At 34.7% G+C, this 14394-nt stretch overlaps 1 protein-coding gene across 1 annotated transcript in view; it reads left to right on the forward strand.

Annotated features, from left to right (window-relative positions):
- Positions 1–1379: 1379 nt before the first annotated feature.
- LOC129746384 (paired mesoderm homeobox protein 2A-like) overlaps positions 1380–14394 on the forward strand; it is a 170717-nt gene continuing 157702 nt past the window's right edge. The window contains exon 1 of the mRNA XM_055740020.1: positions 1380–2689. Coding sequence (XP_055595995.1) covers positions 2323–2689 — 367 coding nt within the window. The 5' untranslated portion in view covers positions 1380–2322. The remainder of the gene's footprint in view (positions 2690–14394) is intronic.

Raw genomic sequence — 14394 nt, forward strand, 5'->3', positions numbered from 1 at the left:
GTTTTAACGAGTTTTCTTGATCATAAAGGATACAAAACACCTTCATTATATTAACAAATGCTAGTTTATCAAATTTGGCCTATTTGATACTCAATTAATACGCTTTCAAACGTAGAAAAAAGTTTTCAAAAATTCAAACTATAGACTGAGTTATTGATTATAATGTGGACAAATTTATTGTTGGTCAAACTTCCCCGGTGATCAAAGTTACCTCGTTTTACGGTAAAAACAACTGCCTGCTTATAAATCGCAGTAAAAGTGCAGTCTTCAGTCTCTCACGAAGACGGCGGCCTTTTTCCATGTATTACTTCCTTACAGATCATTTAATCGCACTCGTGAAACAAACACGACCATTTTTAAACAGTGTTCTCGATGAGGACTAAATCTTTGAATCGGAAACAACTCACAATTAAGACAATTTAAAAATGACTACGGTGGTGTCTACGTCATCAATATTCGGTTGGCTTTTGCTTACTATTTTCCTCACTTCCCGGCTACGCATTGTTTGGCCCTGTTTATGACGAATCTGTTTTGCATCTCTTCAGTATCAGTTGCAGAGGGGTGATTCGCTGTGTACATTATCCTGCGGTAGAAGTTCAATTGGTCGTATTATTTTCAGAGTATTTACCTTTTTTATTACAAAATTAACTGTATTATTTTTTAACTCAAAGACAGCATCATTAATTTTGTTTGAATTGTAAGAATTTTTGGAAGATTTTAACATTCTCCACTTTGAACTCGCAATCGAAGTCAAAGAAGGCTTGTTTAGCAGCAACGATGCAATTCCTAAACGTTCACGTGCTTTCCTCCACACGATAAGGACGACCAAATTCATACGAGGGTTGAGAAAAAGGATGCGCACCAATACACCTAAAACAGGGCCAACTTCGGTGACGTCACCGATTGCCGATTTCGCTTTGTGCCGTGTCCTGATTGGTTCCGGTTGGTGCGTTCGCGTGATGCTAACAGGGGGAAAAAGCCACGCCTACTTTTTCTTCCAGTTCGGCATGGGGGAGAAAAAGAGTCGCTGGCTGCCAGGACGATTGGCTAGGGATGTCATCGCTTTTATTTGGTTCTACAAGGATGCTGCGGGGGATGATTTCGATGGGCTCGCGTGTTATAGCAAAAGGGGGTGAAAAACAACCCCGGTGGTTATCACTGCTGTTCTTTTGGCAAGCTCTACACCAACAGTAGCAGCAACATCAGAACAAAAGTGAACAAGCCAGCAGGTTTTGAGTTCACGTTATTGAATTAGGCTTATCATTTGATTTTGGCTACGGAAAGCAACCGGTCGCGTGCTGAGCTCTCTCTCCGAGGTTGCATTTCTTCCAGGGACAGGGTTTCCTTTTTCCGGTTCGAATACGGGGGTGTTTTGTGGCCCAAAAGTTGTTGTCTGAGAAAAATGTGCTGCGGTTTTTCGACAGTGAAGAATTGAGGTGGAAAAAAGTTTTTTGAGGAATCGAGAAACCAAAAGAAAAACAGTTGTTGACAGGTGTTGAAGAATTTCCGCGAAGAAGCATAACTCCGGGCGCCGCCAGTTGGATCGCGAGTATTCAACAATCAAGTCGTCCTTGACGGGTGCTCTGACGTTCTTCAACGCGGTTGAGTCGAATCGAGTCGAGTTTGTGTGAGTGGCTGGCAGCACATCCTTGAGAAAAAGGAGTCACGGAAACGCGCGCGCGGCAAAGATATGAGTTAATCTAATTGAACCCGGAATCCCCCTGTTCAAATCTGACATAATCTATTCCTGATTCAATAAAAACCAATGATTTCGATCTGATTTGAAATGATCTAGATCGTTTTTTGAGACAGACCGAAAATAACTTGGAGAGGAGAAATCCACTCGGTCCTTCAAAGGTGTTGTACACACTTAAGTGAGTTGTGAAAAATTGAGTGTTGAAGTGCTGTTGTGATACATAACCTCATCAAATAGGCATGAACTCTGGTGTGCTGGTTGTGTTTGCGAATGCCTTCCTGGTGTTGCTCCTCCGTAGGTGTTGAGTGCTGAACTCCGATGGATAATAAAAATAAATAATCCCCACCTCTGAAGAAGAACAACGAAAAAAAAACCCGTCGAGCAAAACCGACAAAATCCGGCAGGCGAACAAGTGAAAATTAATATTTAATTTCATTTTTGGCACCTTCCGCCGAAAAAAAAAAACGCACACGGAAATAACACAAACAAAAAAAAACCATCACCCCAATCAACATTATCGTAATCGAACGTTCCCGGCTGTAAAAAAGCCCCCACTTTTCCTCGAAAAAAAAAACTTCCAATCGAAACCGGTCCAAAAAAAATCCGCCAAAATTTATCCCCACGAGATGGACTACTCGTATCTGAACCAGGCGGCGGCCGGGTTCGATTCGAGCTGCCTGCAGGGCGGGATGGATCCGACGGGATTGGGTAATATGCCCTGCTCGTACGGGGACCTCACGTCCTGTAGCCAGATGAGTCAGGCCGCATACACCCGGTACACGGCAGCCGCAGCTTCGATGGCTGCCCGATCCTACAATCCGCAGATTGGGGCCGGGGTTGGGCCCGGAAATGTGAGCATGAGTGCGCTGCACCATGCGGCGGCAGCGGCCAGCGCCGGTGGTCCCGGAAGTCAGTGCTCGGTTATGGGTGGCCGCAGCCATCCGGATGCAGTGCACCGGGCCTCCATGTTTCAGACGTCCATGAATTTGCAGTGTAAGTATACGTTTATTTCTTTCTTAAACTAAAAGAGAAGTTGGGATAAGTTTTGTATTGGAATAATACAGCTCATTTCCACCTCCGGCTCTAAAAGGTTTTGTATGGATATAACGGTTCTATAGAGGATTTATTACGTATGAATTGCCATATTGTGTTTATCCAGAAGAACTCCAGATATATTTCGATTTATTTCTCGCTTTTGAAGCTACCAGAGAAATCTTTGATGAAAAGATTAAAAACAATTCGTTGGAAACTGAGATGACAGGAAACGATTCAATGCTAACCACATTTTTTCCACTTATGCTTATTTATGACGGTCGCCATAGTAGGAGAAGAACTACACATGAACACATATCAATTTCTACAGTAAAGCCAAGCATCGAATCTCTTTTAAATTGACGCACGCTGTTACTTTAAGTCACAGTAATAACGTAGAATGAAGTAAATCGGGATAGTTTTCGGACTGTTTGTGGAAAATCGTAAAAGTGTTTTTCTAATCTCCAGTAATCAACTTTTTCATCACAAACGCTTATATTAGAATAAATGTTAATGGGGGTGACTAACTCCAGGGGTGAAAGTATTCGAAGCACTCCTGCTGGAGTAAAAGATAATACTGAAGACATGGCCGTAGGAACGAGGGGGGGGGGTTTTTAGGGGTTAAGCCCCCCCCCATGAGGGTCCAAAAAAGCAAGCGAGGTATTCTACTCTACACTCAAAATTTTGAATTCATAATAATGATAATGATAATGATAATGATAATAGAGCAAAGATATTCAAGAGTAACTATCTGAACTAAAAACTAATACAAAAACTAATACAAAAAGTTCAAAATTCTGCTACAGTTTTTCAAAATTTTCTCACTTGTTCATAGAATAGGGTTGTCAGATTTTTTCAGCACGCATCCGGGCCGGACAATTCCGGGCTGTTTTATATAGGTTTGAATATTAAATCTTAAATTAAACCCATTTTGGAGGCTCTGGTTCCATGTTCTTAAAACCAAAGTTTTATTTCTACATATTTTCGTATTTCTTATTTTGTATCAAGTTTAGGATTCTTGATTTTCAGTTCGAATAATCATAAGAAATTAGGGATGAAAAGCTGCTTTGAAATCTTTGTTCGAATTCGGTTTTGCATTTCATATCAAATTTGAATCATGTTTTTCGGAAATCAAATGCATTAACAATATTTTGATAATAGTTTTTCGAACATGGAAAAAGAAGAAATTTGTTTTATTTTCAAATTCGAAGTTCTTAAACTTTATTCTAACACAAAATATAAACATTTAAAGCTTCTAAGTGGCAATCCAAAATTGAAAACCAGATTCTGATTCATCCATCGAAATTCACGTTTTGAATCAGATTCACAAAACAGATTTAAAATAAACAATTTAAATTCTCAATTGAGATTAAACCAGCACTACAGAATTTAAATATTAGAATAATGAATGAGGCTCATGAAATTCTGATCTGGAATTAATATTCGGAAATCATATTTTTTGTACATTTCGGAAATCGTATAGAAATTCGGAAACAGATTCAAAGTTCAATTTTTGAATTCAGGTTTAGAATTCAGATTTAAAATTCAGAAAAAGATTTAGCTTGTGAATGAGTTTTTCAATCAACATAAAAGTGCTGAGAAATTCAATAGAACCTAGACTTAAAAATTTGCTTGTCAATTCAATTTTCAGATTTCAACGTTTTTAATGAGAATAAGTTTGTACACACAATTCAGTTGAAAATCACAAATGTAAAGAAAAATTTGAGTTAATTTTCTAAGTTTTATTCATGCAAAATATCCCAAATTGTATCATTTACACGATTTTTAGTATGAAATTGATTCTTTATGAAAAATATTTCCTGTCTTAGAAACATGTATCTGATCTGCACCTAAAAAATCTGCACATTTTTTTTCGGTGAATTGATTAACATTATTAATATTGCAGCATGTTTAAAGCCTAATTTCAAACTAAAATCATAAATAAAGTTTGCATCAAGCAAATTTTTCTTGGAAAATTTTATTTGTTTTCATCCAATGTTAGAATCTTGGAATTTACAGAACAGTTTAGAGGATTGGGCTTGTTTGATTTGAGTTTAGAAAAAGTTTTTTAAAGAAATTGAAGGCTACCCTAAAAAGAAAAATTAAACCATCGATGAAAGCAAATTTTATATTTTGTTTCAAGAGGTTTCATTAAAAACAATTTAGCTCAGCCTTTAGGCTAAGGACAACTTTTATAATGTTACTTTTTTTTAAAGGTTTTATTATATTCACTTTACCATCCTTGTGGCATTAGTGTCTTCTCTTAAGTTACAATTTCATACGAAAACTTTTCATGAGTACTTCAAAATGAATAATCATATAGTTACAAACAGAATTTGTTCTAATTTTTTTTTTCGTGTGTTGTTAGACAAAAAATCATAGGTAAAAATTAGTCACCAAAACCCCCCCCCCCCATGAGTCGGTTCTTCCTCCGGCCCTGACTGAAGACCACATGGACATTTTGAAGAATCTGGTGCTTCCGTGGATTCAAGCAAACTTCGGCGAACCCGAGAAAGTTGTTTTCCAACATTATGAATCCCAACGAAACGGACCCGATCCGACTGGAGAAGAATATGAAGTTTTGGCCGAAGGTTCTTTGGCCTCCGTGCAGTCCGGATTCGAACCCCCTCGACTAGCTGATATGGGCGTATGATCAAACGGAGGTCTAAGAATTCTTTCACCCAAGAGACCTATTACGGAAGAGCAATTTTTTGTTTTCATACCGTTTTAGAACCATTCCGATTTTTAAGATGGATCGATCCAAGTACCATTTAGCTAAATGGATCCTTTCAAATGAACCAAACTGATCACCAAAAACTCGTATTTAAAGGAGGGAAATTATTTGATACCAAAAGGTGTCCTAACAAATATGTCAGAAAATTCGTTCGCATTCGGCGGAATCATAACCCCTAAATCACTCTAGTCTTGAAACATTCCATGTTTCGACATTATAAGACATTTCCAATTGGAATTTTTATTTTAAAATATGATTTGGAATTCAATCAACCTTTTTTTTATTGAAACTCAAATCTTGACACACTAAAACCCAACCTCTTCTTTAGAATAAGTTTTTTTTAAGAAGTGTAACTAAACAAGTTCAGAATTTTAAGCCAACCTTTTTCGACTTCAATATTCATTCTTCGAAAACAGACTCCGTTCGTTTTTGGCAACATTAGATTTTTGCAACATCCGATTTAGGCGCACGTGAACGGTTTTTTTTGAACGACGTTACATTATAGTTTTCGCTATAACAGGACTAATATAATTTAGACAAATACCATAAATAGGGCTTACCGTTCTTAAATGGTAGTAAAATACAAAAACAAAACAAAAAATTTTTTTAAATAGATTATAAACTTACTCAAAAGTGATAAAAATTAGGAAAAAATTTTAAAATTGAAAAAAAAATCAAACAAAAGAATATAAATGGAAAGAAAGCTTATGGATGATGGAAAATGACAAAAACAGCAAATAGGACAAAATACAATCATTATAAACAAAATATGGAAAGTTCTATATTTAGGTAGTCAGCTTTTTTTCCAGCACGTAGACGGGCCGGAAAAATTCAGGCTATTTTATCTAGAAACCTGGCAAAATCCGGGCATTTGATTAAAATTTCGACTAAAAATCCGGGCAATATCCAGAAAAAATTGGTCAAAACCCAGAAATCAACGAACTCAATTCAAGAAATAAAACTTAAAAAAAATATTTTTTTTTCATCAGCAATTTATATATCGTATATAGGCTTTCAAAAAACTTTTCATGATTATTTTTATAAAACTTGTTAAAAAAATCGATTGGAACGCATGAACAATTTTACAACTGTTTTTGCTTTGACAAATTAAGTGAATAAACCCGGTCAAAATCAGGGGTTTTTTTTAAATGAGATCCGGGCAAACCCAGATAAAACCGGGCAATCTGGACCTTGTGCTTTATGCATCAAAAACATTATAAGAAAAAATTTAAAAAAAAATGACTGGTGACTGGTGAAAAAATTACTAAAATTAATGTGAATGATTAAAATAGCCATATGACAGGTGTTTACTACTTCTGAAAGTCAACAGAATGAGTATAAAAAAAAACTTAAACCAAGTATTCATCACTTTATTACTTTATTATTTTAATCATAATAAAAATCGTTTAGTTTATTTAACTTTATTCTGATTTGAAATTTTTATTCTTCAATAAACCAATTTCAACCTCAATTTTACTTTGCGTTCTTGTTTTAAATGCTCAACTCAAAATTCAAAAAAAATTTTTGAAACATTACACAAGTAAACAAAATTCAAATTTATTCGAGATGTAAAGAAATTATAGCTTTTTTTATGAATTCTGATGCCTTGAATACCAATATGCAATTTTTTTCTTCTATCAGATTAACTTTGAATATAGGAGAAAATCATTTATGAAATGTATGCACTTTTTTAACAAAACTTAACAACATTACAAAACATTTGAAACAAAGGCTTTCACCTTGACCGCCAGTTATTTTGACTTCTGCGAGAGCGTTTAGGGAAGTTATCTATTTGTTTACTTTTCCCCATTCTTTAAAATACAGAAATTTCCACAAATTGAAAATGACGTTTTAAACCAAAGTGCATTGAGGATATTTTTTAAAGCAAAAATTAAATCGTTCTGCTGGCTTCAACAAATTTGTAAAATGAAACATAATCATTCTCTTAACTTCTTTCAGTAATATCAGAAAAAAATTGGAACGACATCGTTCCAAATTTTCATAAACTGTAGAATTAACTTTTTTTAGATCATTCGTCATCATCATCATCAAAAAATATAATCCCTTAATTTAATGAAGTCTTATAAACAAAAGCAGTTTTGTTTTGTTCATAAGGATTTGTTAGTTCATCTGTTATCAATGTTTGATTACACCTTAAACTGATCCATTAAAAAATAAAAATAAAACTTCTAATCACAAAAAAACTAAATGAAAGACTTTATTTGACAAAAGATTCGAGTTCAGGACATCAACATCTACTTAATTTATCATCATAATTATAAGAATGCTGTTCCCTTGGATTATTATGAATTCTATAAAAAGGTTTTTTTTAAATTGTTAGAAGTTTTATTGAACAAATTTCTTCCAAAATGTTCAAAAAAGGCTTAAATTTTTAATTATATTTTTCAATTTTATACAATGTTTAATTTTCAAATAAAATTTAATGAATATTACAAGATATTACAGCGAAGTTTATCAATGAAAATCAAGGGAAGGAATGTAAGTAAAGATGAATTATTATCAATTAATAATAAATTGATAGCGAATAATTTCTGAACTGATCTAAAATTTATTTAAGATTTCGATTTGATTTCTTTTAAAATCTGGTGTTGTAGGTATTTTATGTATTCTGTTTCGGTGCAACGTTTCTTATCTCTGATGCTTTAAATAAAAGTTATACTCAAAACATTGAATACGCATTCATTATTTGATTTTGAATTTGTAAACTAGATTGCTTGGAATTTATCTTCAAAAAAATCTTCAAAAAAGACTTGCCGGAAATAACATTGATGTTAAATAAGATTCTTATTTATTTTGAATTGTATCAAAAAAAATTTCTATAGAGATTGTGTGAAGGTCATGAGTATGATAATGGTTTTAGAAATCAATTTCCTTAATTTCAATTTTAAGGTTATGTATTCACTTTTCGGTCTTATCAGGTCAATTATAACACTTTTTATATGTGCTTCATCCAACGTTTCGGATTATATTAATTCTTTATCAAGGAACAAAAATTAAATACAGGAGCATTAAACATATTTTCTCATAATTGATATTAACATTAATATTAATTTTCACTCTCTCGCAAACACTCGCAAGCACTCATGGACGCCGGGTTCTGGCAGTAAAGAAAACGCTACGGAAACTCAAACAATAATAACAAACAGTGAGTCGAGTGATAGATGTTTTGCCACTGACGTGTTCCAAAACGAAGGAGTAGGCGCCGACGCCCTGGCCGATACCAGAATATTGGGCACGTAAGTCACACGCAAGCTTTCCTCCTCACTTCCGACATGAAATGAGAATTCAAATTCAAAAATTATAGCCAGAGTCCCGACGATTGATGAACGCTGTAGGAGTGCATCTGCTTTGGACAATAACACGAATGTCCGAGTAACTAATTAATGTTAATATTTATTATGAGAAAATATGTTTTATGCTCCTGTATTTAATTTTAGTTCCTTGATAAAGAATTACTATAATTCGAAACGTTGGATGAAGCACATATAAAAAGTTTTTAAATTGACCTGATAAGACCGAAAAGTCAATACATAACCTTAAAATTACTCCCCGTCTAACAACAAATTAATTTCAATTATTTTTTGGTATTGTTATTATTTTTAGCTGAATTCGAAAATTAAAAACCCTCCCATGACGAGCCCTTCGCACGGGCTTAATACAAAGGATTATCTTTAATCAATTATCTTTGCCAGCGGTTTTGGCGTAGTGGTTAGAATGCGAGTCATCTAGGCCAAGGTTCATGAGATCGAATCCCGGTCATGGCATACGTAGTAACTTTCTGTTGCAGTCTGGTGGATTTAGCATTTGGGTCATTCCATACCAAGTGACCATGGAAATTCATCGACCCTCCCCGACTTTGCCCTAAATCAGCAAAATGACTAATTGTAATGTAAATAAGAAAAATCCAAAGCTTTGTGTGAACCGGATCACCCTCCTCATAATGGGAACCCCATTCTTAAAAATTTAGCATTTTTCCCCAAAACAGATTTTTTTTTGTGAATATTTCAGAACTCACAGAAGTTACAGATAAGGTGAGACTCTTGTTTTGAAGATTAAGTTATTGTCAATCGAATGCCATTGTGAAACTTTTAAACAGTGTTGCCAGACCAAATATTTTTGTATTTTAAAACTTCAAATGTGATTAAGAGGGTCCATGAATTTCCATGGTCAATTGGTATGGAATGACCCATTTGTAAGATGCTAGCCATAATAACTTCGAAAGGTGTACGCTAAGGATCTCTTCAAAGATGCATGAAGTTTCATTTAGATTTTTTTCCTCGGGATTTAAACGCCTGGGCGTTATTCACCACCTAGGTTTCATTGAGATCTAATGTGTGTGTTCGTTCCAAAGCTGTCGTGGAATACCCGTTTCTGGGAAATTCAACTTGTAGTTTGTTGTCGCTCCCATTATCGCAAATGTTGAAAGATTTTGATGATATTGAGTTCATTATGTAGTTATTTTTTTATTTTAGTTTTTCAATATTTCAAATTTAAGTAAATTTGTTTAACCAGGTTGTCTGTAGATGGTTCCATAGAAAAAATTTAAAAAAAAAACGATTTTAATTTAAAACTGCTTGTCATTTCTGGCATAAAACAATTAACCTCTATCCTGCATTTTCCGGTATAAAAAATATCTTATCAAAAACAAGGGCATCCCATTTTGACGTTAATTTTTCTATTTTTCATTTTCAAAGAACATTCTTGGTCTTAAAAAAATATCTGAGATCTACAGTATATTGGAATAAGGATTGCGATGCTTTGAATCTGCGCACCGGTTTGACCCGAACAGCTTTGGAGGGTTAAGAAAAAATCTTGATGGGTTTGACATCAAAGTCAATACGGAATTTCAATCGTCAGTTTCGAAGTATACCTACATTTAGGTGCCATTCTGCTAAAAACTTACTTTAACCTCTTTGAATGGCCTCCAAAAACCTCGACAACATTCGATTGGATGATTAATACCTCTTTTAGTGACTTTGTAGAGGAAAAGACTCAAAAGATCATATTCACATGTTGAACAATCTGTAGAAAACAAATTTTAAGTTTGAATCACACACGAAGTTTTGATAAAGTCAAGCTTTTTCATTTCTTACTCAGTACAGATCAAAGCGTATAGAGTTATTTCAGTTATCAATTTATTCTGCGTGTTTATATTTTTGTTTCTGGAAAATAATTATTACTCAATTTTATTAGCCTCCAAGGTAAAGCTTTAAGTTCAGTTTAAAAATGGATACGGACAGATCTCTTTGTCTGACGTCTGACATTGTGCAAGATGTGCAAAGCTAGGCGGTCAAGATGATTGTTCTTCTCCGATGTCCAAATTTTTTACGGTCGCCATTATTATATTGAGGTTTTCCTTTTAAATAATAATAAGACCTATTAGCTTGTGTTCTTAAGCACGCTCTAAAGACTTCTGAGCCCAGCTCTTTTTTATTTGTTTATCGAAGTCAGTTGGGGAACTCATAGGGTTACCACAGTTCTCCCCCTTTTAGCTAGTTTTACAATAACCCAATTTTTTTTTAAATTTTTAAAACAAATGTTAATAGCTTTTAAGAAATGGCATGCATACAACAACTCAGTAATATAAAAATTCACTATTTTTCTTCAAACGTTTTCTTCTACTCGATCTCCTCAATCCGGTTTCGCTTTGCTGGTCATTCTGCTGAATATTCCAACTTGGACCAGTTATGTTGGATTCCTCAGGTCGTGTAATTTTCTTTCGTTCCTCATCGTCTACGAATCGATCCGTCAGTTTTGTTGGCTGTTCAATATTGTTTGAAACCGGTAGCAAACCACTGCTATTGGATATTGGCAAACTTGCGCCATTTCTCGATAAACTACTGTTAAATAAACATGTTTCTTTTTCTGATGAGGTCTTTGGTAAATCAATGTCGTCAAATTGAAACTGTTGCGATGAAAATAAATGTGAATCAGCAGGAAACCCGTAAAAACTTTCATCCAAACTCTCTTCTCCAACATCTTCCTCTCTTGGTCGCTTCTTTCTTCCTTCTCTGGTCGTTCTGTCCTCTGATTCTTTTAACACTTTCTCAAAACTATCTACCTTCTCCTCCGCATTCCAACAACAAAATCGTCTAACCTTTGGTTTATTCATTGGCTTCAATTGATCCCGATGAGCAGTATAAATGCGACCACCAACCGAAACCTGGAATACATTTGGAGATATTTTACATAAAAATTTTGCATCCAACCATCGTTTTATTTCTGTTGGCTTAAAGTTTTTGAAATAAACTACATCACCATGACGTAATTTATCCAACTCACTTCTATTACGGTTACTTAAATTGGAAGATAAACTTTCTGCTATTTTTAAATCCTCTTTTGGGAACGTCAAATGATTTTTATAATTATTTTTCGGATTGACTAAATCCAAAATTGTCTTTGGTTTAAAACTAAATATTTTTTCAGAAGGAAACTTTGAATCTTCTGAGCAAGTATTCCTATAGTTAAACAAAAAGCAAGAAACTTGATCCTCTATGTCCAACTCTTTCATATCTGGATCTAGTAAAAACTTTTTCAAAACTTCTTTAACCACTCGAACCATTCTTTCAGCTTGCCCATTACTAGAGGGGTGATACGGTGGACTTTTCATTACTTTAACCCCCTGGTTTTGGAAAAAATCAACAAGAAACTTTGAGTTGAATGGTGGGCCCCCATCTGTGACTATGACATCTGGAATTCCGAACCGTGCAAAAAAACCCATAAATTTACTTTGAACTTTCTTAGCGTCTGTACCGTTTCGCATATATTCCACCTCCATCCATCTAGAAAAACTGTCCACTATAACCAAAAATACTTTTTGTTGAAAATAAAAAAAATCCGCATGAATGCGGCTGAACGGTTTGCTTGTCGGGATCCACTTTGATACAACGGGTTTCGAATTGATAGATGCCATCTGGTTACATATCTTACAACATCTTACGAAGTTTTCCAAATCAGTATTCATTCCAATCCAATAAACCGATCGTCTTGCAAGTTGTTTTATCCTGGTTATACCAGAATGGTTGTTGTGTAATAATTTTAAAATATGATTTCGTAAACTATAAGGAATTATAACTCGTTCCTGAAAAATCAAACAACCCTCTATTTCCTCCAAATCTTGATGGTGCGAATAAACATCTCTGAAACTCTTGTCCAACTGTTTTGGCCAACCGTTTTTCCAAAAATTTAGAACCTGTTGTAGAAAATTATCTTGTTTTGTTGCTTGAGCTATCATTTTGAAATCCAAAGGCAAAAATCTTGAAACATTTAAATTCTTTATGTATTCTCTCTGTAAAACTCGAGGAACTTCTTGTGGTAATGGAAAACGAGAACAAAAATCAGCGTTTCCCATCTTCGAAGAGGGTCGATAAACAATTTCGAAATCATATATCGACAATTCCATTATATATCGTTGCAGGCGAGTTACAAATATTGAGTTTTTACCATTCTTACCAAAAATTCCAATCAACGGTTTATGGTCTGTGTAAATCGTAAACTTTTTCCCGTAGAGATACTTGTGGAATTTTTTAACTGTACTGACCACTGCCAAAGCCTCCAAATGCAGGATAGGATATGATTTTTGTGCTTCCGTTAACGAAAACGATGTAAAACATATCGGTTTTTCTTCCTTGTCGATTACGTGTGCGATAACTCCTCCTAAACCATAAGCGCATGCATCAGATACTACAACTATCGGTTTTTCTGGATCGTAATACTCCAACAAATTTGAATTCAACAACATTTGTTTGCTATTATTGAAAACAGAATCACAATCTTTACTCCAAACAAATCTAGAATTTTTCTTCAGCAAACAGTACAAAGGATTAAGATGTGAAGATAAGTTTGGTACAAAACGACAATAATAGTTTATCAGTCCTAAAAACGCCTTAAGCTCAGTTACATTGCTAGGAGCTTTCGCTTTACGAATGGTTTCAAGTTTATTAGGACTCGGAAACAAACCTTTATCTGTTAATACATGCCCTAAATAAGGCAAACTAGAAACGAAAAATTTGCATTTTTTAAATGAACTTTTATATTGAATTTCGATAAACGATCTAGAACCGAATGAAGTTTTGTTTTGCAATCTTGTAAATCACTACCCGATATCAAAACATCATCTAGGTAACAAACAACTCCATCTGGATCCTTGAGTACTTGGTCCATTACTTTTTGAAATATTGATGCACTGCTTGAGGCACCTTGAGGCAAACGATTGTACGAATACAAACCTTTAATAGTATTCACAATCATAAACTTTCTCGATTTTTTTGAAAGACTTAGCTGTGTATATGCACCAGCTAAATCCAACGAGCAAAAAACTTTAGATCCAGATAATTTTGAAAAAAGATCTTGAACAACAGGCAAAGGGTATGTATTTGGTACAATTAATTTGTTGATAGAGACTTTGCAATCTATAACCATTCTGATTCCTTGGTCCTTTTTTACAACAACGATTACAGGCGAAGCCCATTCACTTGCCTCCACTGGTGTAAGAACTCCGTCTCTCTCTAAACAATCAATATGATCAATAACTTTATCCCGCAAACGATATGGGACTTCATAAGCCCTTTTGAAAACAGGTTTATCCTCTTTCAGGACCAAATTAGCCTCAAAACCCAAAATAGGATCTGCAAAATTATTATCAAAAACATTAGGATACTTACTCCTGATTTCATCTTGGAATGCTTCATCGTTGGAAACATGCAGTTGTTTTACCTTTGTTGACGCGCAAAAAGCATTTCTCCAATCAGGAAAATACTCATCCAAAAGGTCTCTTCCAAACAACGGCATGAAACGTTTTGAGCTTTCCAAAACCACCAAAGTTGCATATTCCTGCCTTTTATCGATACGAACATGCACCGAAATACTCCCGAGGACTTTCAAACGAGCTCCATCCACCACAGCCAAATTC

Source organism: Uranotaenia lowii, chromosome 2 (assembly GCF_029784155.1).
Source record: "Uranotaenia lowii strain MFRU-FL chromosome 2, ASM2978415v1, whole genome shotgun sequence".
Classification (NCBI taxonomy): domain Eukaryota; kingdom Metazoa; phylum Arthropoda; class Insecta; order Diptera; family Culicidae; genus Uranotaenia; species Uranotaenia lowii.